Consider the following 24,130-nt stretch of genomic DNA (forward strand, 5'->3'; position numbering starts at 1 on the left):
TATCTACCACACTCCAGATATCTACCACACTCCAGATATCTACCACACTCCAGATATCTACCACACTCCAGATATCTACCACTCCAGATATCTACCACACTCCAGATATCTACCACACTCCAGATATCTACCACACTCCAGATATCTACCACTCCAGATATCTACCACACTCCAGATATCTACCACATGCTCTGTGTAAAAAAATTACCTTGTAAATCTCCTTTTAATTTTCCTCCTCTCGCTCTAAATCTAGGGTCTCTGGTACCTGACATTTCTACCCTTGGTACTGACACTGACCATCTACCCCGTCTAAGCCCTTTGTAATTTTACAAACGTCAGTATTTAACACTCCTGAGAATATAATCCAAGTTTGTTCAAACTCTCCTTAAAGCTCTTTCTCTCTTTGGCTTCGCGGACGAAGATTTATGGAGCTAATACTCTCCAATACAGACATCTCCATCTTTCTTGTAATTCAGCAACCAAGCTGAACACAATATTCCAAACACAGACTAACCAGCTTCATACAGTTGCAACATGACTTCCCAACTTTTATACTCAACACCCAAACCAATGAAGGCAAGGAAATCATCCACTTTCTTTACCATCCAATCTACTTTTGTTGCAACTGGAATCCCAAAATCTCTCTACACATCAATCTTTTCATTTACTGTAAACTCTCTTACATTTGATGTCTCCAAGTGCAACACCTCACACTTGCCCAGATTAAACTCCACCTACTATTTCCCTGTCCAGATTTCCATTGGTCTTATATTGTTAAAATCCTTTGACAACTTTCCTTACAATCCATAATAGCTCTGAAAATAATTCCACTGAAATTAAAAATGTTAATTCCTAAAAACTCAACTATTGATTTTCCATGCTAACTATCTAAACCTCACTCATAGACTATAAACAGCTCTTATTGGGTCAGAGATTAGCATAAGGTTTGATTATCATTAATTTGGCAATCCTGTTAAAATTTTGAACATAGCACTTATTAAATCTAATGATTAAAGAGGATGGATTTGGCATGAGAATTCATGGAGTTAAACTGGAGTGTTGTATGTACTCCTCCCATTAAACTCTACTTCCATTTCTCTAAAGGAATGTAACATTTTGAAATTAGTTCTGGTGCTTTTTTTTCCCCTTTTCCTGACACTTTGACCAAGTGGATGGCATCAAATTACAGAGGCAGAACATTTTAATTTGAAGGTCTGCAGACAAAAAACATGCTATTCTTTGTTATCTTAACAAATTTAAATTGATGCTAACTGGTTTGTAAGTGAGTACAGGTGAGTATTGGTGCACCAGATGACTGTGGCCATAGAGTATACAACTACAGGAGCTCATCCATGTTTCTTCACTAGCATATTCCAAGACCCTGGCATTCATTAATAAAAGGCAGCAGGTGGTTGGAAATACAATCACTTCCAAGCTCCCTACCAACTTGTATTCAACATGATTTGAACATTCTGTTGTTCAAACATCAATGATTACAATTCTGGAATACCCTATTATTGTGAGGGTACCTTTATCAGATGGATTTCAGTTCAACTTGGGGCTTAGAGATAGATAATAAATACAGGTGTTTAATAAAAAAGATGCACTGTATGGAAACAATGAATTGTATTGTAACTTTGATAGATATTGGCGCCAATAATTACTTTGATGTCTACTTATAACTATAATATCAGTTTACTTAACTCTTGAATGTATACATGAGACACAGCTGTTGGATTCAAACTTGCTTTCATCCAGAAGAGCACAAAATTCAGACCCATGGTTGTGAAGTTGCTTCAGGTATCATCAGTTCACTTAGATCAGTTGTATTCCAAGTCAATGCAGCACGTAGAACTCCAGGGCCATCAGAGAGAATCATAGAATATCCAAGGCAGCCACAATCACTTGAAAACATACTCCCTTTATATCTCGTGAATGAACAACGCAAACCTTGGAATGGCAGTGAAGTGCAATGTTTTCCTACCTGTCAGAGAAATAGAGCATGCTTGCTTCTTCTCGGCAGTTCACTTTTCTGATGAGATAACATTATGTATGGAGAGGGTATGCAATGTGGACAATGTACACCATTTGTGGGAGTAGAATAGTAAGGCATGGGAAATGTACTGCAAATCTTTAAAAGGTCACATTACCAAAATTTACTTTACCAAATGATGACTGCTTTGTGGAACACAAAAAATGGTAGAAAACAAGCATTTTAAAAATCAAAAATGAGTCTACGACAGAATTAATGAGTATAGGTCAATGGGTGGTATAACTGTGGTGCTTGTAATTAAAGGATTTGATAGACTACAACCATTTCATCTGGTGATAAAACAAGGTTAAGGGAGTAGAGCCTTAAAATTGAACATTCTTGCTTCATGTCAAAAAAATGGCTCATTCCAAAAAGGGCTGTGGAAATTTGTGGCATGTCCCCCAGAATTTCCTGAATTCATAAAAGTTTTCTTCTGTAAGGGTTTAGGCTACCACAGACAGGAAAGTTAGGCCAAATGAAGCAAACTTTGGTTCAAACAGGATCAAATTGAGTCAGAGACTTTTAAGTCTCCTCCAAATCTGATGTTCCTTCACCCCAAAAAGAATAATAATTTTGGTTTTAAAATACAAGCTTTATTAGAGTATTTTGTGCCTTTATTTTGTTAGTCAAATGAGAGCTCTATTTCAAATCTCTTACCAACGATGGTGTTATTGAAACCACACGCATAATTTTATGCTTTGTTACATTATTCTCATCCCATCAGTGAAATAGTTCCTTGTTCATTCCCTTCCCCTCTCCCATACTTACTTTTAATCTGTTTGGAGAAAGTGATCACAGGTCAATGTTTTTAATTTGTAAGCAACTAGAACTGAATCCATTCTGTCCTTATTTGTGCTCAGAGGATAATCCTTGTATCACCAGCTGCTGGGTTTTAATTAACCCACTGCCAACCCAAAAGATATTTTTAGTATCATTCTTTCCATGGAAATTTTCAAATGCCTTACTGAAATTCAATTGCATCTTCATTTTAAATCAAGCTATGGCATCACAACATTGAAAGTGAGATTTTCAAGAACTTGAACTGGCTAATCAGAATTTTGATTTTGCTCGAACGTTGAATGATCTTATCTATAATCAGGATTTTCATAGTTTAATAAAGATGTCAAAACTATGAGTTTGTAGTTCCTTGGATAATTTTCACTTTTTTACAAAAAGATAGGAGCATCATCATCCTCTTTCTGGTTAGCAAGAACTTCTGTAATGTGTACATCCATTTTCAAGTCTGGGAGCCATTTACCCAAATTTCCAAAGCTGGTTGGCAACCACAGTGACATGAATTGTGTCACAAGTCTCTGGAAGAGCCTCTGGGGTTATTATCCTATACATTACCCTGACTTGCTTGATAAAATCGAGTAAAAAAAATCCATTTAGTATCATTGCAGTCATGTGGCATCAATTACAATGCCCGATCCAAAATTCAGCACATACCTCATTTTTCCTTTTCTAATATTTCTGGAAAATCTCCTCACATTAAATGCAAAATTTGATCACGCCACTCTGAAGACTGTCAGTACTGAAACATTTTCAATTCCTTGCTAGTTTCCTTCATGACCTTAATTTTTTTTGATACGAGTTGCTTAGTAATCCTCTTCCATCTGGGAGGGTGGTTGTAATCTTGATACCTTTGCGTTGCTCCTTGAAGCACCTTCACAATTCCTCGAAACTTAGACATCAGTTTCAAAATTTAATCTTTATTCTAGTTTTTCTAACTACTATAATTTACTTCAGTTGTCAGTCAACTTAACTTTAGAAATTCCTTTAGTGCTTAATTGATGGATACATCTTTATTGAGATATGGGATTTGGCAGGTAGGTAAAGGGTTTTCTTTTAAAGATTTTCCCAAATTATTTGATGCTGCACAATAAATGCAACCTGAAGCAACAATGTCAGGCCTGCCACTTCACATCCCTTCTTTAGCCACAATATCACCCAGCAAAATGTCCAGTATAAACAAAACTGAGGAACAAGGTAGAGTGCTAGCAATCATAGCACATTGCAACAGAGAATTTCAAATGAAGGCTCTTTTCAAGAGACAAACTTAAAATATTCTGAATTCTCTCAAAGTGACATTTGATTCAAAAGCTAAAGTGAATGAATAAAAGATACTGACAAGTGTTATATTTTAAATACTTAAAGATTACCCTATTATGAATCCCAGTATAGAAATATGCAGGACATTATATACAATATTTAATGAAATTCTTTATTTTTTTTATTGATTGCACTACCTGCAGAATAAAGTTGTATCTTTTGTGTAAATAGATCAGTTTATCAATTCTAGATTAGAAGCCAAAGCTACATAAAATTTACATACAAATTCAATGCAAGGCATTACACCAAGTTTTTTTTGGGGGGTGGGGAAGGCGTGAAGGGAGGGGAGATTTTTTTCACCCTGTAAATCAGGGGTAATGACAGTACTTACTTTGAAATTATCACCATTATACTGAATTTCAATTTACTAACAAATCTACAGATAGAAAAACTTGGGTATAGATCCCCTGTCTTACTCACACACAAACACACCCCCCTGTTGTTAGCCTGACATGTTTTGCCATAATTATACATCATGGGCTTACCTTTCTGTACTAGAAGGATCATTGCTGCCTGCCAATTTCTACCATTACCATCCATGTTTTTGGTCCCCATGGTGGCTAGCAGAGGCATTGGTGATATGTCGTCCAGATCTTGATTCTGTGCCAGCCTGTAATCAGCACCCTGAACAGAGATCGCGACAGACCCAAATCCCTGAGGCTACGTTACAGAGGCACAGTCACTCACTTTTGTTGTGAGATTTTAATTTTACATGGAATCACTTTGTTCGATGATTTTCTCCTTACATACCTGTAGCTGGGATACACTTGAAAGCCCATTGCTGCTGCCAATCAGATCTTATCCAAAATTTCATTTTTGGGCAAGGTTGGGCTACATTCCCTCACTTTCACTCACACCATCATAGCTGCTGTTTCTCAAGACTTGGCTGGGCTCCTAATATTCCACATTTAACTCAGGATTTGTTACCAGTATTATATGCAAGAGTTATTGTCTGAGTCTGCAGCTACATGGTAGCCACTTGTCATTGAAGACTAAAGGCACAGCACAAAACAAAGCTAACAGCATGACTTATCATTGGGATTGTTAAGGGTGAAAGAGTCAGTAATAATAGAGCTCAAGATAGCCAAGGGGAAAGGGAAGGAGTGGGTAAGAGGTGGTAAAAACACACCATAGGAGTTAAAGAAATATAACCAACGTTTCAGGCCTGAGCCCTTCTTCAAGGTGTGAGTAAAAAACAGGCAGGTGCTTGAATTAAAGAGCTGGGGAGAAGGAAACAATGGGCAAGCAGAGGAGTATAGATCAACAGTCAAAAGGTGTTAATTAGATATGGATGGGACACAGGAGAGAGGAAGTTGACTGGGGGAGGTGGGAGGTTGTTTTGGGCACTGTGGAAACAGAGCTGTGGGAAAGGAGACAGGAAAGATGGCCGGGGTGGTGGGGGAGGCTAACAGAAACCAGAGGAGGTCCTGCTACCTAATTTGATGTACTTTGCAAGTAAGTTTTTCTCCTTTCAGCTTTTCCATATCTAAATCAGGAGAGAAAAACATCAGCATTTGATAAAGCACTGGAGTGGGTTTTGAGACCATGCCAAACGCAAGTTTGAGCACAACTTTTAATTTTAAAGTGAGACTCAGGCTCTATTACACCAGAGGTTGAATATCACAGTGAAGAGAGAACTTTTACTGTTTCCTAAATAGAAGGATAAGATTCTTAAGGTTTTTCTTCAAGGTAAAACATTCCTAAGTACCAAATGCAGGGAAAGAGTGAAATAATGATCATATCACTGATTAAACAAAAAGAGCACGTGGGCAACACGGGAATAGAAAATGAAAAACTTGCTGAGATTATGTCATTGGCAGAAAGTCAGCGACAGTTGCAGCAACATATTACTTTGGAAGGAAGCTTCAAAGGGCAGACAAATAGGTATATACCAGAAGAGCTATCTCACCTTGCACACCTTGCCTTTAATTAGGGATAATGTACAAAAAAGTTTTCTGCAAAGGAAAGCTGTGCGCTTCATTATATGCAGAGACAACTTTTTAGTGTTCATTTCAAATTTTATACATACATCAGCATCTGACATGGGTGGTGCCTCCTCCATATCCACTTCATGTGTGTTTGCTGACCGGGAGGCTGTTCCTTTGGTTTCACGTTGCAATCTCTCACTTTGCTCCTGTGCCTGTCAAACATTAAAATATGTCAAGGGTCTCATAAGACTGAACACACTATTGGTTCAATATTAGGATTAACACCATTTGGAAAATTTAACCCATAAAACATGACCAGCGGCAATATCAATTAGAGATTACAAATCTAAAGATGCATGGGAACCTGTACAAGATATTCATGCACAAATCTAGAAGTGGTGCAAATAAGTGGCACAACTATAAAACAAGGGGCCGAAGTGTGTCAAAATGTCTTTTCTCAAAGGGTAGTGAATCTCTGGAATTCTCTCCCCAGGGGTTGATGTAGGTCAGAACAGCAGACACTTTTTTGTTTAATCACCGCTGCCTGTCTTTGAATATCTCTCAATCCTTATTTAATCTGGAATGATCATTTCTAAAAATCTGCTCATTATGAACAACAGAGGTCCAATGCCCTTATTACACATGAACAGAACCATTACGTGGGTAGCTCAATTTATATGTTTAAGCAAGACTGGAAAGTTGTAACCAGAGCTAATGCTTACAGCAAGAATATTTACACTAATTCTAATACAATAAAACCCCTCTTATCTGGAATTCAAGGAACTGGCAGCCTCAAATTGGCAAAAAAAAGAAAATACATAAAAATAATTAAAATAAATAAGAATAAAAAAATACTTGTTTTAAATTGTCAAAGTAAATGTTCTCTAAAATAACGCATAAATCTTCGGTGAAGATGGGAGCAAATATTCAGCCTGAGTTAAAAAAGTCTTGGTCGTACTTCGCTCATAGCACCTGTTTGAATAAAATTGTGTGAAACTGCAAGGTGTCTCACAGGATGAAGAGCTGGTTGATGCCACTTGGGTGACTCTCTAAAACTGTCTCCTTATCCCTGTTTAGTATGAGTTGGTTCAGGCAGAGGTTTTATCTGTAAACTTGGGGGAGTGGGAGGTTAATTATCTAAAATGTAATTTCAGGCAGCTCTGTGGAGGAACCTACAGATGCAATGACAGTTAAATGTTTTCAAAGAATGTGACTGAAATAAAGTAAAATGCTTTAAGATTTATATATTCATGCAAGTAAAGTTTTTTCAAAGTACAGTCGAGCATTTGTGTCTTTTAAAGTGTTTATTCTTAATGCAAGTGTATTAGTTAGGCATTGTAAGAGGAAGCCACAAGCAAGTGGAAAATATACTTATCCAGCATCTACCAATCCCCAAAAGTGTTGGATACCAGGGGTCTTATTGTACCATTGCATGAAAGGATGAAGTTGAATTTTGCTCAGTTGTATCTAATAATCTATATTAATCTCAAAAAGCATTCTGATGTTTGAAAGAAAGAAACAGGAATATTCTTTTCAGTCCCCTGATTTCCAATCAGATCATAACTACTATGTGCCACCAATTGATCCACAACCAGCAATATCATTATCCAATAAGAAATCTTCTGTTGATCCAAGTACATTTTCCAGGATAGGGAGAGACGCAATTCCCTTTGCCCAAAGGCTTTTTTAAACTTTGCATCTAAATAACCTAAGGTTTAATTTTTCCAAAGGAAGCAGTTATCAAATATTGTGCCTGGAATTGAATGTTGCACTGAAGTGTCAAATCACTGCTATGAAAGTCCGAGTAACTTGCATATTAACATTTGTACATTAAATTGTAGGAACCTTTTTATATCTAGATATATGACACAAACAGAATAACAAATAAACAATTTAAAAACAATGCTGGAGAAACTAAACAGGTCAAACAGTGAACTTTATATACCAAAGATACATAACCAATGTTTCAGGCTTGTGCCCTTCACCAAGGCATGAGCAAAATGTTCTATAGCAAAGATAAAGGTATATAACCAACATTTCAGGCTTGAGGCCTTCATCATACCTTGATAAGTTGGTTGTATCTTTATCTTTGCTATACAAAGTACATTATTTGACCTGCTGAGTTTCTCCAGCACTTTTTTTTAACTTTAACAATGGTGTCTGCAGACTTATAAATACACTCGGTGTCATTAAAAAAAAAATTGAATTAGCAGGACCTATTGCTGATACCTTGCACTCTCAAAATAAGAATGACCATATATTTGATGTACGAGATGTACATTTGATGTATAGGACGACCCCGGAATTTCCACCTAAAATGTTGGTTTTGAGTAAAACCCTTTGAAAAGATTACACCCACACTCCCCCCCCCAAAAATCTTGCACTTACCACTGACCAGTGGATGCTGTTAATGCAACTCACAAAATATTTTAATTACAAATGATAATTTAAAGGTTTAAATTTTATTTGGATGTTTTAAAATAAACCTCTGTCAGCTCCTGTGTTTAAGTCAAGTCACGTTTATTTATCGTTCATTCCATACCATACCACGGTAAAGACAAGATAGCCTTTCTCCAGGACCATGGAGCAGATTTATATAAATGTAAGTTAAAACAGAAGTTAAAATATTAAGACATATACAATCCATGGTACACTATCCACATATGTTCTTGGAATTAAGTAGCCGGATGGTTTGGGGGGGAAAAAAACTGTTGCCCAATCCTGACACAAGGCCAGAGTGCTATGGTATCTCCTACCAGATGGCAGAAGGGAGAAAACTTTACATGAAGGGTTTGTGAAGTCCTTCACAATGTTTATTGCTTTCTGCGTGCATCGTGTGTTGTAGATGTCCATCATGGTAGGAAGAGAGCCCGCAATGAGCTTTTCCGCTGACTTCGTTATCCTCTGCAGGGTCTTACGGTCTGAGGTGATACAGATTCCAAACCAGGCGGTGAAGCAATTGCTCAGAATGATCTCAATACATACTCTGTAGAATGTAGTGAGGATGGAGGGTGGGAGGTGAACTTTCCTCAGCCTGCACAGGAAGCAGAGGCACCGCTGAACTTTCTTGGCTTAAGGTGCTGGTGTTAAGGGACCAGGTGGGATTGTCTGTCAAGTGCATACCAAGGAACTTGATACTCTCGATGACCTCAACATTACAGCCGTCCATGGTCAGCAGGGAGTGATCCCCCCACCAGGCCCTCCTAAAGTCGACAACCATCTATTTTGTTTTATTAATGTTCAGATACAGGTTGTTGGATCTGCACCAATCTGTTAGCGACTGCACCTCATCTCTGTACGCTGTCTCATCATTCTTACAAGTAAGGCCCACCACGGATGTATCGTCAATGAACTTGATGATGTGGTTCAAGTTGTGTTTTGCTACAGTCAGGAGTAAGCAGAGTGAACAACAGTACACTGAGAACGCAGCCCCGGGGGGGGGGGGGCCTTGTACTCAGTGTGATGGTCTTGGAAATGCTATTTCCGATCCAGACTGCCTGAGGTCTCCCCAACAGGAAGTCAAGAATCAATTGCAGAGGGAGGTGTTTAGACCCAGTAGGTTCAACTTCCCTATCAGGTATTGAGGTATGATTGAATTGAATACAGAACTGGTCAATAAACAGCATTAGAACATACATGTCCTTATTTTCAAGGTGGATGAGGTCTAAATGGAGGGGAGTGGTGATGGCATCGTCCGTAGAGTGGTTGGATCTATGTGCGAATTGCAGAGGGTCCAGTGACGGGGTAGCAGGAGCTTGATGTGCCCCATGACGAGCAGTAGTCATTGAGGTAGGACATAGAGGTTGTTCATAGCCAACAGCAGTTGGACTGGGCGGATGGACCCCGCAGAGGAGTGCCGAGTATTCGCAAATACAGTACAACTCCGATGATCCGAAATAGGATTATCCAAAATCCTCAGATATCTGAAATTTTTTTTTATTAGTCGAACTAACATCACAGGTTGAAAATATTTTGGAATTTTGGAAAAATCTGAGTAGAATTTTGAGTTTTTGGTGTTGGATTTAACTTATTTTGTTCAGGATTTTTTTTGGTGAGAATTAAACATTATTTCATGCTTAAAAAGCCTTCCCTTGTTGTTTGTTGTTATTTTAATACCATTACAAGTGATTTGCTGTTGCTACTGGGCTGTTTTAAAAAAAATCCCCAATTATCTGAAAATATCGAAATAGGCCTGGTCCTGACCATTTTGGATAATCACGCTGGGAATATTAGATAATGTGCATTAATTTGATGGGGAAATGATGCTATGTCAAATGACAAGATATTTGCTGCTGCAACACAACAGATTGTGAGTGGGGTTGTACTGTAACTAATGGGACATGCGCAAGATTGTGACAGAGCTGGCAGGAAGATGGCAGCAGTGTTGAAACTTCATCTCAAGGTAAGAATTTTAGACTCTTTGTATAGGACAACTCTGATTTTAAGGTGAAAATGTGAAGTTTCCATCGTCCTATACAACTGCATATATGGTATGAAAGGCTTTCTCCTGTAGCATGGGGCTGCGTAGCATTGAAAATACACTCTACATAGTCTCTACATACTGCACTTAAATATTCAGCAAGGGAGGTGTGAATGGTTCCAAAACTGTATGCTTGTTTCCCATATTGTTCCTAAATTTTTGTACATAGTGGATAATAAACCAACATTATCGCTCATCAGCTCCATTATAAAAGATCATACTTGAATCATAAAGGAAATTACACCCAGAGCAAATAATTCACCAAATTAATAATGACAACCATTCACTATACTTACCAAGCATTTTAGCTATTCAGTGTGTAAAAAAAATAAAAACAGTCCCAAACCAGAGTTGCTGAAATACTCACAGATCTGCTCTCTCGTTCTCCCCAAACTGCCAGTTTCTTTGATTCTATTTCTTCGGGACTCATACGTACCAAATGGAAGGGAACAATCTCTTCTCGCACAACCCGCCGAAAAAGCCCCTACAAAACAACATATTTCTACTTTATCTCACAATTTGAGTGAAACCAAGGAAAAACAATAAATGGAACTGATAAGTACAAAAATACGTTGGTGTCGAACATACAAAACAAGTGTCAAGTTTGCCACACAGAAGCACAAAGGATACCTGATTCCTGGGGTTCTTCAAATTGAACATGATACTCCGGTATCTGCTCTTGTACTTGCTCTGAGTATCTTGGAACAGGCTGAAAAGCTCCTTTTCAACATTCACTGCTATCTTTCCTATTGTGTCTTCAGTTACATCAAGATCATCACAATCATTCACCCTGGTGAAACAGGCATCAATACATTCAGTCATTGCCTTGGTAACCAGGACAAAATGTCCTGCATCTCAAGAAAGGATTATGCATGGCGCATGCAGAGCTTGGTAGCGAATAAGATTGACCTAATGGACACAGTCAAAAAATAAGTAAACTATGACTGAAACACAACTCCCTGGCTGAATGCTAGCCCCAGGTACAAACACTACTTTTTGTCAAATTGTTAAATAATCCAGTCAAAAATTAGAGATCTAGATATTGGCGATAAAAGCCTAACATTTTAAATTCAGCTAATTAAATAAATTGGGATTCAAATATGGTTTTATTTATGATGACTGAAGCAGCAGTACGCATCAGATTAAATTTAGAAAATTTAAAGTGGTCAGAAGTGCCTAATTACAATGCTGTATCTCAAAACTTTAAATTGAAAAATTGATTTATTTTGGTAGAAATTTTAACAAGAGTACAGAAGAAAAGACAAAACAAAATCTTGGTGTCAGGTTAAGATGACTATTAAAAGTGCATAAAGAATTTGGCTCTGTCTGTGGAGACACACGCAAGTGGGAATTCTGTTTCTATAAAAATGCTGGCTGGACTCCAGTTGAGAGCACTGTGCTCGATTTACTCCAGAAAGGATCTTGGAGAGGACATTTACCAAAGTGACACCAGGATGGGGGATTTCATTATCTGGATGGTTGAGAAAAACCAGGCTGTTTCCTTGCAGCAGAGAAAGTTAAGGGAAGATTTTGATAAAATTAGCAAAGATTAAAACCCAGTGGATACAGATTTAATGTGATGGTTCAAAGAAATAAAAGGAGGAAAACAATAAATTTTTGGAATGCGTGACCCAATGATTGGTGGAAGGAAAATTCAATACAAATACCAATCCTTTAGCTCAAGTGAAAACCTTGCAGAGCTGTGAGGTTTAAGAGGTAAATCAATTGAATAGATCTTGGTTGGTTGGCACTAGCAGGATGAACTGAATACCCTCCTCCTGCGTGACATTATTCTGTACTGCATCCTTCCCCTCTCTCCTTGGTATGTTTATCTTAATCTGGAGTCTTGAAGATAATAATTATCACAATAACATCAGGAAAGAGACACATCTGCAAATGTTTGTGTTTACAATATCTGCACATGGCAAAATCTTGACATTGTATATTCTGAATTATGCTGGCTTTTTCTAGTCAATTTTGTATGCAAATGAGTCCTTTTCATTCAGTGCCAAGAAAACACTCAAGTAAACACTTCTCAGAACAGAGAACACCAAACCATTAAAGCGCACCATTGTAAACACACACCAATTTCTTGCATGACTAGATTTTCATAATCTTACTAAAGGATCTGATTCTGGGGAGTTAACCTGGTCAAGTGGCAGACCTCTTGGTGGGGGTACATTTTGGTGAGAGTGACCACAACTCTCTTAGCTTCAACATATTTATGGAAAAAGATATAAACAGCCAAACTGGGAACATGCTTAACTGGGAAGGGCTAATTATGAAGGGACGAGGCAGGAGCTAGCGAGAATAAATTGGAAACAGATGTTTAAAAGATGGTAGGAAAAGGAAACTGTGGCTGACAAAACAGGTCAGGCAACTAGTCAAGAGGAAGAAGAAAGCATATATTAGATATGGGAACCAGGAAACAGGAAGGGCTCATGACAAATATATGGTAGCTGGGAAGGAGCTTAAGAAAAGACTTGGGAGAACTTGAAGAGGGCATGAGAAGACCTTGGCATGTAGAATTAGGGAGAACCCCAATGCGCTCTATGCGTATGTGAAGAACAGAAGGATGACAAGAATGAAGATGGGGCTGCTAAAGGATAAAGGAGGGAATACGCGCCTGGAAGCAAAGGATATTGGGAATTCCTAATTGAATACTTTGTGTCAGTATTCATAAAAGGACCTTGATTACGGTAAGGTTGAAACTGAACTGGCCTGTGTACTGGACATTGTGGAGATTAAGGAAACAGAAGTGCTGGATCTTTTTAAAAACATCATGATTGACAAGTCCACTGGGCCAGACGCCATATATCCCAGGCTGCTGTGGGAAGTGAGAGAAGAGATATCAGTGGCAGTAGCTGTGATCTTTGAATTCTCTTTGGATGCAGGGGAGATGCCAGAGGATTGAAAAATGGCAAATATAGTCCCCTTGTTTAAAAAAGGTAATAGGGAGAATCCTGGGAATTATTGACCGGTGAGACTTAAGTCAGTGGTGTGGAAATGGAGAGAATTCTGAAGGATAAGATCTATGAGCATTTGTAGAAATACAGTCTACTCCAGGATAGTAAGCTTGACTTTTTGAAGGGAAGGTTGTGCCTCACGAGTCTAGTTGAGTTTTTTTGAGAAGGTAACAAAAGAAATTGATGAATGTACAGCAGTAGATATGGTGTACATGGATTTAGCAAGGTTACAAGAGGAATATAGACAGGATGCAGAGTTGGGCAGAAAAGTGGCAGATGGATTTCAATCTGGATAAGTGAGGTGATTTATTTTGGAAGGACAAACCAGAAGGCATAGTACAGGGTTAAAGGTCAGTTACTTAAGAGTGTGGATGGACAGAGGAACTTTGGGGTCCAAATTCATATATCCTCATGGTTACTGCACAGGTTGATAGGTTAAGAAGGTCTATGGGATGCTAGGATTCATTAATAGGGGGATTGAATTCAATTGAGAGGTCATTTTACAACTCTACAAATCTTTGGTAAGACCACACTGGTCACCTCATTATTAGAAGGATGTGGAAGCTCTGGAGAGGGTGCAAAAGAGATTTACTAGGATGCTGCCTGGATTGCATAACAAATCTTATGAGGCAAGATTAGCAGAGCTGGGATTTTTCACTTTGGAATGTAGAAAGATAAGAGGAAACTGGATAGAGTTCTACAAGATTATGAAAGGCATAGTTAGGGTGGACAGCCAGCACCTGTTTCCAGGGCAGAATCAGCAAACACCAGAGAACACATATACAAAGTTAAAGGAGGGAAATTTAGGGGAGACATCAGGGGTAAGTTTTTTTTTTGGTTTTTTTTTCCCCACAGTTGTGGGTGCCTAGAATGCCTTGCTGGGGATGGTGGTAGTGGCTGAAACATTAGTGGCATGTAAGAGACTCTTAGTCAGACACATGGATGAAAGGAAAATAGGTCTTGGGATATGGAGGGTTTAATACTTTTTTTGTGGAAGGGATAGATGGGTCGGAACATCGAGGGCCAAAAGGCCTGTACTGTGCTGTATTGTTCTACATCTTCTTATACTAACAAAAGAACAAGAAAACGGAGTTGGCCAATTGCCATGCCAAGTCTAATCAGGCAGAAATTGGGACATTTAAATTTACCACTCATATGTCAATCAGTGAAATGGTTGTTTTAAAACCAAACATAGGAGGGAAACACGAAATCTGCAGACACTGTGATTGTAGTAAAAACACGGAAATGCTGGAGGAACTCGGCCAGTCTCTCAGCGCCCACAAGAGGTAAAGATATATAACCAACGTTCCAGTCTGAGCTGTTCAGCAAGGTACGAGTAAAAAGCATGGCTCAGGCCCGAAACATCCATCCGCTATGGATGCTGTGAGATCTGATGAGTTTCAGAATTTCTGTTTTTACTGAAAACTCAAAATATTTAAAGAATTGATCCTCAAAGTTGAAACTCATTCAAAATTAATGTGGAAATACAATGAGCAAATCATGACGAATGAACAAAAATTCCACATTTCAAATTTGGCCCTTTATTAACATCACAATTATGATTTAACTGTCTCACCTTTTACACAGGATCTCCTTCAGTGAGCGGCGGATGTTGTGGCGGATCTGAGAGTTGGACAACTGATTGGTATTTTTTACAGCAGGGAGTGATGGCTGCTTGTCCCCTGATTTTTTTGCTAGAGGCAGATCACCTGGATGCACAGGCTGTTTGACTGCAGGAGCAGAATGCTTTGATGGTATTCGGTATTCAGCAAACCCAGTGCTGCCTTTAGCTGAACCCTGCGGCTTAGATGAAATTAGAAACTTAGTTGAAGCTTGCAGCTTAGATAAAGTTTTCTGTTTGGACAACATCTTGTGCTTAGAAGTAGCATGTGGTTGAGCTGCAGGTCTTTTCGCTGCAACACGTTGTTCCATTGAATTGACTGTCTGTTTTGCTACTGCAACTGATGGCTTTGTAGATGTAGTTTGCATATTTGCATTAGGTTGTTCGCCCACAGATTCAGAATCAGCTCTCTTGGTGTTAGCTGCATCCTCTTGTTTAACTATTAAAGAAAATATTTACCCAGAGTGAAAAGTCTTGTGCAGTGCAGTTTTCTTAACGCTAAAGCATCTTCATCAAAATGTATTTAAATGTGCAAAGAAAACAAAAGGTTCTCAAAATGTGCATTTTCTTGTAGTTTGGGAAACAAGTACTGTGGACTTGCCAATTCAGTTCATTGAAGTGGCCTAATGAATTCAGCCAACACTTATCTACTAGCATGTTATATTGAGTAGATTTTAGCTCATTGAGTTACCATGTGGTCTTTAGTAGTTCACTCTACACATTATTACAATCAGGCAAAAATGGTCTTCTAATGTTCTACATTATAGAAAAAGATAACACATCTTGCAAAAAGTGGAGGTAAACTATCTGAAGGGACCAGAATCATAATCTAACAAGACAAAGAGCATATATTAAAAGCAGCAAATTATTAGTAGGTTGTAATTACTATACAATTAAAATAAAGCAGTTGATTTTTCTGGATATTTTTCATTAAGTATGTTCGATGTTTGTACTCAATGTTATATTAAAAAAATTACACACCACGATCTGCTTATGAATTTGATCTTGAATTCTGAATTCAACTTGTCAACATGCTCAAGTTATCAAATTAGAAGAAAGCACAACAACTCAATTTTTAGATTACAGTACAACTCCAATTATCTGAAATCGGATTATCCAACATCCTCAGTTTCCCAAAATATTTTGGACCTGTAAATGGCGTCTGTTCGGCTTCAAATTTTTTTTTGGATAACTTAGGATTTCAGAAAAATCAGAATCCTCATGTATCAGAAAAATTTTGAAGCTGAAATGGTGTCATTTTGCTCTGAAATATTTCAGATGAGGATATTCAAAACAATTTTTTTTTCCAGAGCCGAACTGACATTACAGGTTGAAAATTTTTTAGTATTTTGGAAAAACTTTGGAGTAGAATTTTGAGTTTTTGGTGTTGGATTTATCTTGTTTTGTTCAGGTTATGTTTTGGTGAGAATTAAACAATATTTCATGCTTAAAAAGTCTTCCCTTGTTATTTGTTGTTGTTTAAATACTGTTACAAGTGATTTGCTACTGGGTTGTTTTTAAAAAATGGCCACTTATCCAAAAACTATCATTTATCTGACATAGGCCTGTCCCAAATATTTCAGATAATCAGAGTTGTTCTGTTCTAATTTGATTATTAGCTGTTACATGTACTTTTACCCAAAATTTAAAACAAAATGATAGAAGATTCAGGTGAGGCAGCTTTTCAGATGTTTCATTTTATTTCCCCTTCTACGAGTACTCTATGCTCTATTGAGTGTCACTTAATTTAGGTGCAAAACCCTTTAATTCTACAAATTATCTTCTTGCATGGGTGGTACAATGACTTCCATGCTATTTCAGTTCTTATAGTGAAGTTCTATGTGATGTCTCACTGACCAATTCCCTCCCCTATGACAAAAGTAATTAGAATGAACTTGTTCGGATCATGAGTGAAAATTGACCGCTGGCTAACTAGGTCACCCTTATCTTACCACTTCACCTGGATTGTATATTTTCAGCATGTATGGCATTATATTTATGAGCTTCAGTAAGATGGATCAGGAGAATTTTGAAATATACCAATATTCAAAAATTAAAGTAACAGAAATTTTGTAGTGTCATTCAGCTTTGTTGAGTCCCTCAGAACAGATCCATCATTTGAACAAGTGTTTAGCTCCAGTTGCTTGGAATTTGTTACCTTTAATCTTTTAACAATTGAAAAATTACATTTATTGGTTTTAAATTTCTGAAAACTCCTAATAATCCTCACTAAATTTTGTTCAGCTCACTGTACTACAAAGTTTTTGAAAATCACCATAAAATCAACCATAATTAAGCCTAAACCAACTGAAGAGCAATACCAATACTTTATCTCCTGTCAAAATAAAATCAGAAATTCACTTCAGGAGATCCTCTCCTCTCTCAGTTCGCCACCCCACCCCCACCAACCCAACCATAATGTTCAATATACATTTATTATGTTCAGTTCATGCCCTGTATTCTTCACTTTTGGAATGACTAATTGCTGACATTTGTCAGATTGCCTCCATTTCATTCTCATCTACCAAGTTCCCTTCCAAGTGATCTTAATACATAATGTCAGTTCAGTACCACAGAACTATAGCACTATCAGAGCTGTTGCCTTTTAGACATTTTACCTTCACCCTTATGGGTAAAGGATTCCATGACACTATTTAAAGACGAATTAGAAGGGTGAAGACTGTGGCATCAATTTCACAAGGTAACTAGTTATTTACTCAGAAATGTATGGAACACTGCCCACATTCTCACAAATTCATGGGAATCATTGACCACTCAATTCGGCAGGGAAGCAACCAGTAAGGCAACAAGCACTGCACGTGACTGTGTCAGGAGCACATGAAGGCAAACAGAGGTGCAGCATCCAAACTACCTCACCCATTGAGTTAAACTCAAGTTAGAACACCATCTGTAATTTCCTACAAGATTCATTGGTCATTTTAGAATGCTTAGAACTGTGGGGAGTCATCCTTGACCCCAAAGGTATACCTATTATGAAAGTGGGGATGCTGTGAAAAGTTATTTCTAGGGTAAAGAAGTTGAAATTACAATTATCTTATTAAATAGCAGTGTCTTAATGTGCTGAGTGACTACTCCAACTCCTGATTTGTACATTAGCATTTAAGTTCTGTCAAAGCTGTAAAGCACTCTGGGACATCAGGTGGACCAGAAAAGCAGCTCACTTTTCCTGCATTTTACTGAGTCCAAGCAAAATACTTTTAAAATCAATGTTTCAAAAAAAGGTTAATAGCAATTAAAACCATGTCAAGTAGCTGAAACTCGGTCCACAACCCATGCAATTACAAGTAGGTATGGGCCATCATCTATAACGCCTGGAACCAAATCCAGCATTGCCTGTTCCTCTACGAAAAAAAATGTTAATTCAAGAATTAAAAATTATTCTGTGTCAATGCAGGGCACAATGCAGTAACAATTATCTCTCTTTGCCATCAGCTATTAATAACCATTGAAATTTTAAGGCTAAAATCTATTTGCCATAATAAACATAATTATCCATAGTTTTTACATTTGCTTTGAAAAAGTCAAGCAAAACAAATCAAAAACATTCACAAAGACCACATCAATCCAAGCTTACTTAATAGTACTTCCATGTAAATCTCTGATCTGCAGTTCTAAAATTAAATTCAACCCCATTGCATTAATTTATGGTTGAATTTACACTCTCAATATTTTAGGTGAAACAAATTTTTACACAAGTGGATGGAAAAGCTTCATCAAAAATATTGTGTAATATAAAATGCTACCATTCACACATCTTGCTGATCTAGGTCATTATGGAAATTTCCCATGTTTTGTGGATTGTAATAATCAATTATTTTATAAAGGGAAGTCTTGATAACTTAGTTTCTCTACATGCTAAACTTGTTTGGAGTTTTTAAGATATTCTCAAACTCTACACTGGAAAAATTCCCATTATCAGGATGTATGCTCCCACAATAAAAAAAAATAAATCCTTCAGTCATGAAGTGCAAAAAAACTGCTTAGTTGTTTAGATGGTTAAAGAGCACAAGCAACATTTGTCCTATAAAAATCCAATTAGATTTATCACTCACTCCTGCTGAGACCTTTCCAAATAAAAATGGCTACTGGGTTAAGTCGATACAATTGACAACTTAATGGTTTTGAAGCTTTTTAGAACCAATCTTACATAGCTCAGTTTTTAAAAAAATTTACTTGGTTGCCATATTAAAGATAACTCCTTGTTAATCAGATTTTAAACTATTTCTATGGCCTTATCCAATTAATTTAAATGTGAATGATTCCATGAAAAGTTTCAGGTAATGCAGATCTCACACAGTGACTCAGCCAACATTCCCCCTTTACTCATTATCAACAAGTTCAGATTTAGCTGATAATTGATGTTTTTTCCCCCTGCATATTGCTGTTGTAAAATATCAGATCTGGACAGGTGCAACTGCTCGCATTCAGTGAAAGTACTGAAAAGGTAAGACACTGGATACGAAGCACCAGGACCACCACTATATTTAAATTTCAAAAATAAGCTAAAATGTTTACATTAAAAAATACAAGCAATTTATTTGATTAAATCTACTTGACAAGCCCTAGCTTCATTCCATTTAATTGTCATTTATTGATAATATACAGCATTGTACAGCAAGATTAGCACACTCCAATCAAAAGGGCAGAACCATGATGAATCATGGAACAGAATTACTCAGATGCTTTGAGACAGTGGGACAATTTATATGAATTTAGCTTCATTTTCAATTCAATCATAAATTTAATTGTGTTAGCACAAAGTTGGATTGAACAGATCTGTAATTTAATTTTGACTTGTCATCCAACTTTATAAATCATATTCTTCACCAGTGCTGTGACTCTGCTTTATTTATTTGCAAACCAAATGTGCATCTTTGTTTTCAATTTTTTTTTACAGTATAGCCTTGGTTTAATTTAGTTCCACTTTCACTGTTGATGATGATGCATAACTTTCTAAAATACTTCCATGGATGGCCAATAGCAATGAAATTATTTCGACCACTAAGGCTTGAAGATATAGTTCTCCCTTTATAAGTATGTAGTTCAGACTCGATGTATAGATTTTCAGTCAGAAATATTGACGTCAGGTTTTAAATTCCTACACCTGACACTGTGCATTCATGAGCCCAAACCAGAAAAAGCCCAGATTTCCACAGAAGATGACAGAATGCAGATTGTGCTAGCATTTTAAAGCAAACTGTTGCTGTACAATATGTGGCAGGCTTCTGCAAATATCAAGAGAATAATAATTGTGCACGACAAACACTTTGTTTTCATGACACAACAGCTGCTACTAGTGGAACAGTTAATCATAAAATCCTGAGTGAATTGCAATCCAATTTATCAATGGCCCAATGAAAATTCTGGAAATGAAAAATGCTTTTATTTTGAATATCTAGATGTTTAATAATATATTCTCCAATGACAGGGAAAAGCCTCAGTGAAAGAACTATCTTTCACTCACCTGACATTTGTGACTACTAAATGTCTCAAAGCATTTTAGTTAACAAAGCATTTCTGAAGAATATGTGCCCTGATGACAATATTTATATATTGCAGTTGGATAGAGATGGGTAAAGTTAGTGGGTGAGAACCTAGTCAATGTAATTTAAAGTAGAAAAGAACAAGGTCATTAACTTTGATCAGAGGAATCAAAAAGGCACCCTTTATATCAATGAAATGAGCCTGTAAACATGAGAAGTTTCGAGGGATCTAGGCATTCTAGTGCACAAATCACAAAATATTAGCAGTCAGATGCAGCAAGTAGTTATAGGCCAGATATTTTGTCCTTCAATGCAACTGGGTTAATGTTTAGAAAGAGGAAAATATTGTTACAATTATATCGCACATTCAGGTTAAACCTAGAATACGGAGTACAGTTCCATCCCCTTATGAAGAAAGAAAATACAATAATTGGAGGCAGCCCAGGAGAAAATGACTAATTCCTGGGTTGAGAGGGTTGTGGAATTGATATTATTTAGAATAATGAGGGCTACTTGATTGAAAACATGCACAATCATAAACAGGCATGACATGGTAGATGTCAACGTTTTCATTAGTGGGATAGTCTTGAAAAAGGAAACAGCTGCAAGAGGAGGAGCAGCCATTCAAAACCAAGGCGTGTAGTAACTTCTTGCAGAGTGTGGAATTCTGCATCATGGGGAAGTTGTGGAGTTGAGAACACAAAGTATTTCAAGGGAGGCAGATGCATATTTAGAAGAAAGGAGAATTGTTTTTTTATTGGTGAATTGAAGCCTGGGGCAGATTAGCCATGATCCCATTGAATGATTAGGTACATTTAGGAGCCAGGTGATCTGCACCAGTTTCCTTGCATTTTGTTTTTAAGAGTGGTCCCTGCTGAAAGACAGAAAATGCAGCAGCTAATTTGCAGTAAAAGGTAAAATAAGTTACAACAATTATATTTTTTTCTGGATGTTCATACATTGCCTAGGACCTTGGGTGAATTACTTTATTTCTTTGAACCAGTTGTGGGATCTTTCACACCTTCATTATAGACAATGTATCTCAATTTGGAGTCTATTTGGAAGGCAAACCTCTACTTCATGTGCACATCTCTCAGAAATTGAGTTTGAACTCAAACCCTTCTGACACAAGAGATAATTGTACAATACAACAGATACAAAAAGGTACATGGAAAATTTAATCAATGCAACAATGGGTAATCTGAATGATCACTAATTACTGAATATTACTTGGTAATTACTAATTACCAAGTCAGACCGCATCATCATTTATCTGATATTTCAACTTTTAAAAAAAATCAAATGTAAAGTGCAGGAATATTGCAACCACCCAGGAAGCCTTAGGCAAAATATAATTTACAAAATAGTATGGATTCAGTCCAAAAATGCAAACCATTGCATATTCTATTAAAAAGGCAAAAGTCATGTCAGCAGTTAGTACAGCATTTCATCCAGACAGAAGCAAATATAGGTCTAATTGATTAAAAAGAAATCAGTGAGTGGCTTTTATTGTTCAAATTATGAAATAAAATGGAAATTTAAATCTCCTTCAGCAAGATCTTACCAATCAACTTATCCACAATTAATATTATTTAATATTTTTAAAAATCATTGACCTATGATAAATATTTTATCAACCCCTTTAAGTGCTTATTTATTACGAGATCCAAACTAATAAAAGTTTAAAATCACTAATTAACAGATGGCAGCACCACATCAGACAGGCAGGGTATGTTTCTTAATGAAGGACAAAACATTCTCCCCTAAACTTTCCTATTCACATTGTACAAAACAACCTGTACAAAGAAGAGAGGAAAGTTTAGGGGAGACATCAGGAGAAAAGTTTTTTTTCCAATTATAGAGAGTTGTGAGTGCCTGGAATGCATTGCCAGGGGTGGTGGAGGATGGAACCATGGGAACATTGAAGAAACTCTTAAGACTAGCACAAGGACAAAAGAAAAACAGAGGCTTATGAGGTAGGGAAGGCTTAGTTTTTATTTGGGTAGGCATCAATAGGTCAGCTTATCAAACTGTGCTATAATGTTCTATGCTGCATCTAAGACGACGACGTCTTCAGCTGACACCATAAAACTTTGTTTATTATACTAGAGGAACATCTCACCTGCTCATTTCTTCAGGGGTGCCAGAGAACATGGCAAGGGAGTCACCTGCGAAATTTGAAGTACTTCCCCACTGTAGCACTGAAGAGCTAGAGGTCCGGTTTCTTCTGACGAAAGGCCACAGGCCCAATAAATCAACTGTTTCGCTTTCTAGACATGCTTCTTGACTTGAAACTGACCTTAATCTTCTAGTTATTCTGAAGCCATTCTTTAAGTGTTTGGAATTATTAAATATTAAATACACTCAACAGATAACACAGGAACCATCTGCTGCAAAGAACTTCAAAGTCATTCATTTAGCCTGGTTTAATGATGTTTCAAAACAGATACTGGGCCAGGTGAAATAAAAGCAGAAAATGCTTTAAGGACTAGCAAGTCTGGTGACATCTGGTGAAAGAGGGGAAAAAAGGGCAATGTTTCAGGTCTAGGATCCTTCATCAGAATCCCAGAACTTTGCTAGGTAGATGCTGAGTATTTTCTGTTTTTATTTAAGATTGTTAGCATCTGCAGTTTCTTTTGATTTTCTTTTTCACAAATGTTCAGTTTCAAACTGTATGAATCTTTCATTTTTTTGGGAAGTTAATATATGCTACTATGCTTTGTGTAGACTTCTTGGAAATAATTTGCAAGTTATGTGAAACAAGTTCTCCAATTTCTACACTGCTGTTCTTAACAATATTTAACAGTGAATACAAGCAGAAATTAATACAGAAATTTTGAATGCAAACCCTCTCATTTTCACACCCAAGGATGTTCCATAAAAATAGATGTTAAATCTAAAGTATTGCTAATCCAGTTTTCTTAAATTAGTTTTATGTTAGAATAGACCTAACTATACATGTTAGTATGCCAGGACTCTAGCATGGAGTTATAGGCCCCAGTAAGGCCACAAGTGCAGCTTGTGGCCAAAGGGACCAAGCACGTTTGGAGAATATTCTTAGAAGGCTGGGGTCAGCTCACTTTCTTAACAAGTGTGGTATGCTACCATTATGCTTTGAATATATACATTCTTCGTATTTTTTCCCTTCATGACCTCATGTTGCTGTACTTGTTATACTATATATAATTGTAACCCCCCCCCCCCCCCCCACCACCACTGGAGCACTTATCTCTAAAAATAATGCGCTTCTCTTTAAGACTAGCCATGTATGTAACTACTTCCTATGTTCCGTGCGTTCAGCAACATAGCCTCCCTTTGCTCAAAAACTTCTTTAAAACTCTGTCTCACCTTTCATTTAAGACAATTTTAATCCCATCTGTTTAATCTATCAGTTTTCACTTCTAATATTTAGCCCACTTAATACCTTTCTGCAGCTAGTCATAACTGACTGTTTATATTTTGGTGAAACTCTGTGGAACCAGTTACA

At 37.2% G+C, this 24,130-nt stretch overlaps 1 protein-coding gene across 11 annotated transcripts in view; it reads right to left on the minus strand.

Annotated features, from left to right (window-relative positions):
• LOC138735878 (death-inducer obliterator 1-like) overlaps window positions 1-24,130 on the minus strand; it is a 144,722-nt gene that overhangs the window by 33,831 nt on the left and 86,761 nt on the right. For all 11 annotated transcript variants that reach the window (XM_069884428.1, XM_069884430.1, XM_069884426.1 and 8 more), the window contains 4 exons: window positions 15,095-15,578; window positions 11,183-11,342; window positions 10,920-11,036; window positions 6,174-6,284 (listed from right to left, as the gene is read on the minus strand). In XM_069884428.1, the coding sequence (XP_069740529.1) occupies window positions 6,174-6,284; window positions 10,920-11,036; window positions 11,183-11,342; window positions 15,095-15,578 (872 nt within the window). The remainder of the gene's footprint in view (window positions 1-6,173; window positions 6,285-10,919; window positions 11,037-11,182; window positions 11,343-15,094; window positions 15,579-24,130) is intronic.

The sequence above is a fragment of the Narcine bancroftii genome, chromosome 6 (assembly GCF_036971445.1).
Source record: "Narcine bancroftii isolate sNarBan1 chromosome 6, sNarBan1.hap1, whole genome shotgun sequence".
In the NCBI taxonomy this organism is placed as follows: Eukaryota; Metazoa; Chordata; class Chondrichthyes; order Torpediniformes; family Narcinidae; genus Narcine; species Narcine bancroftii.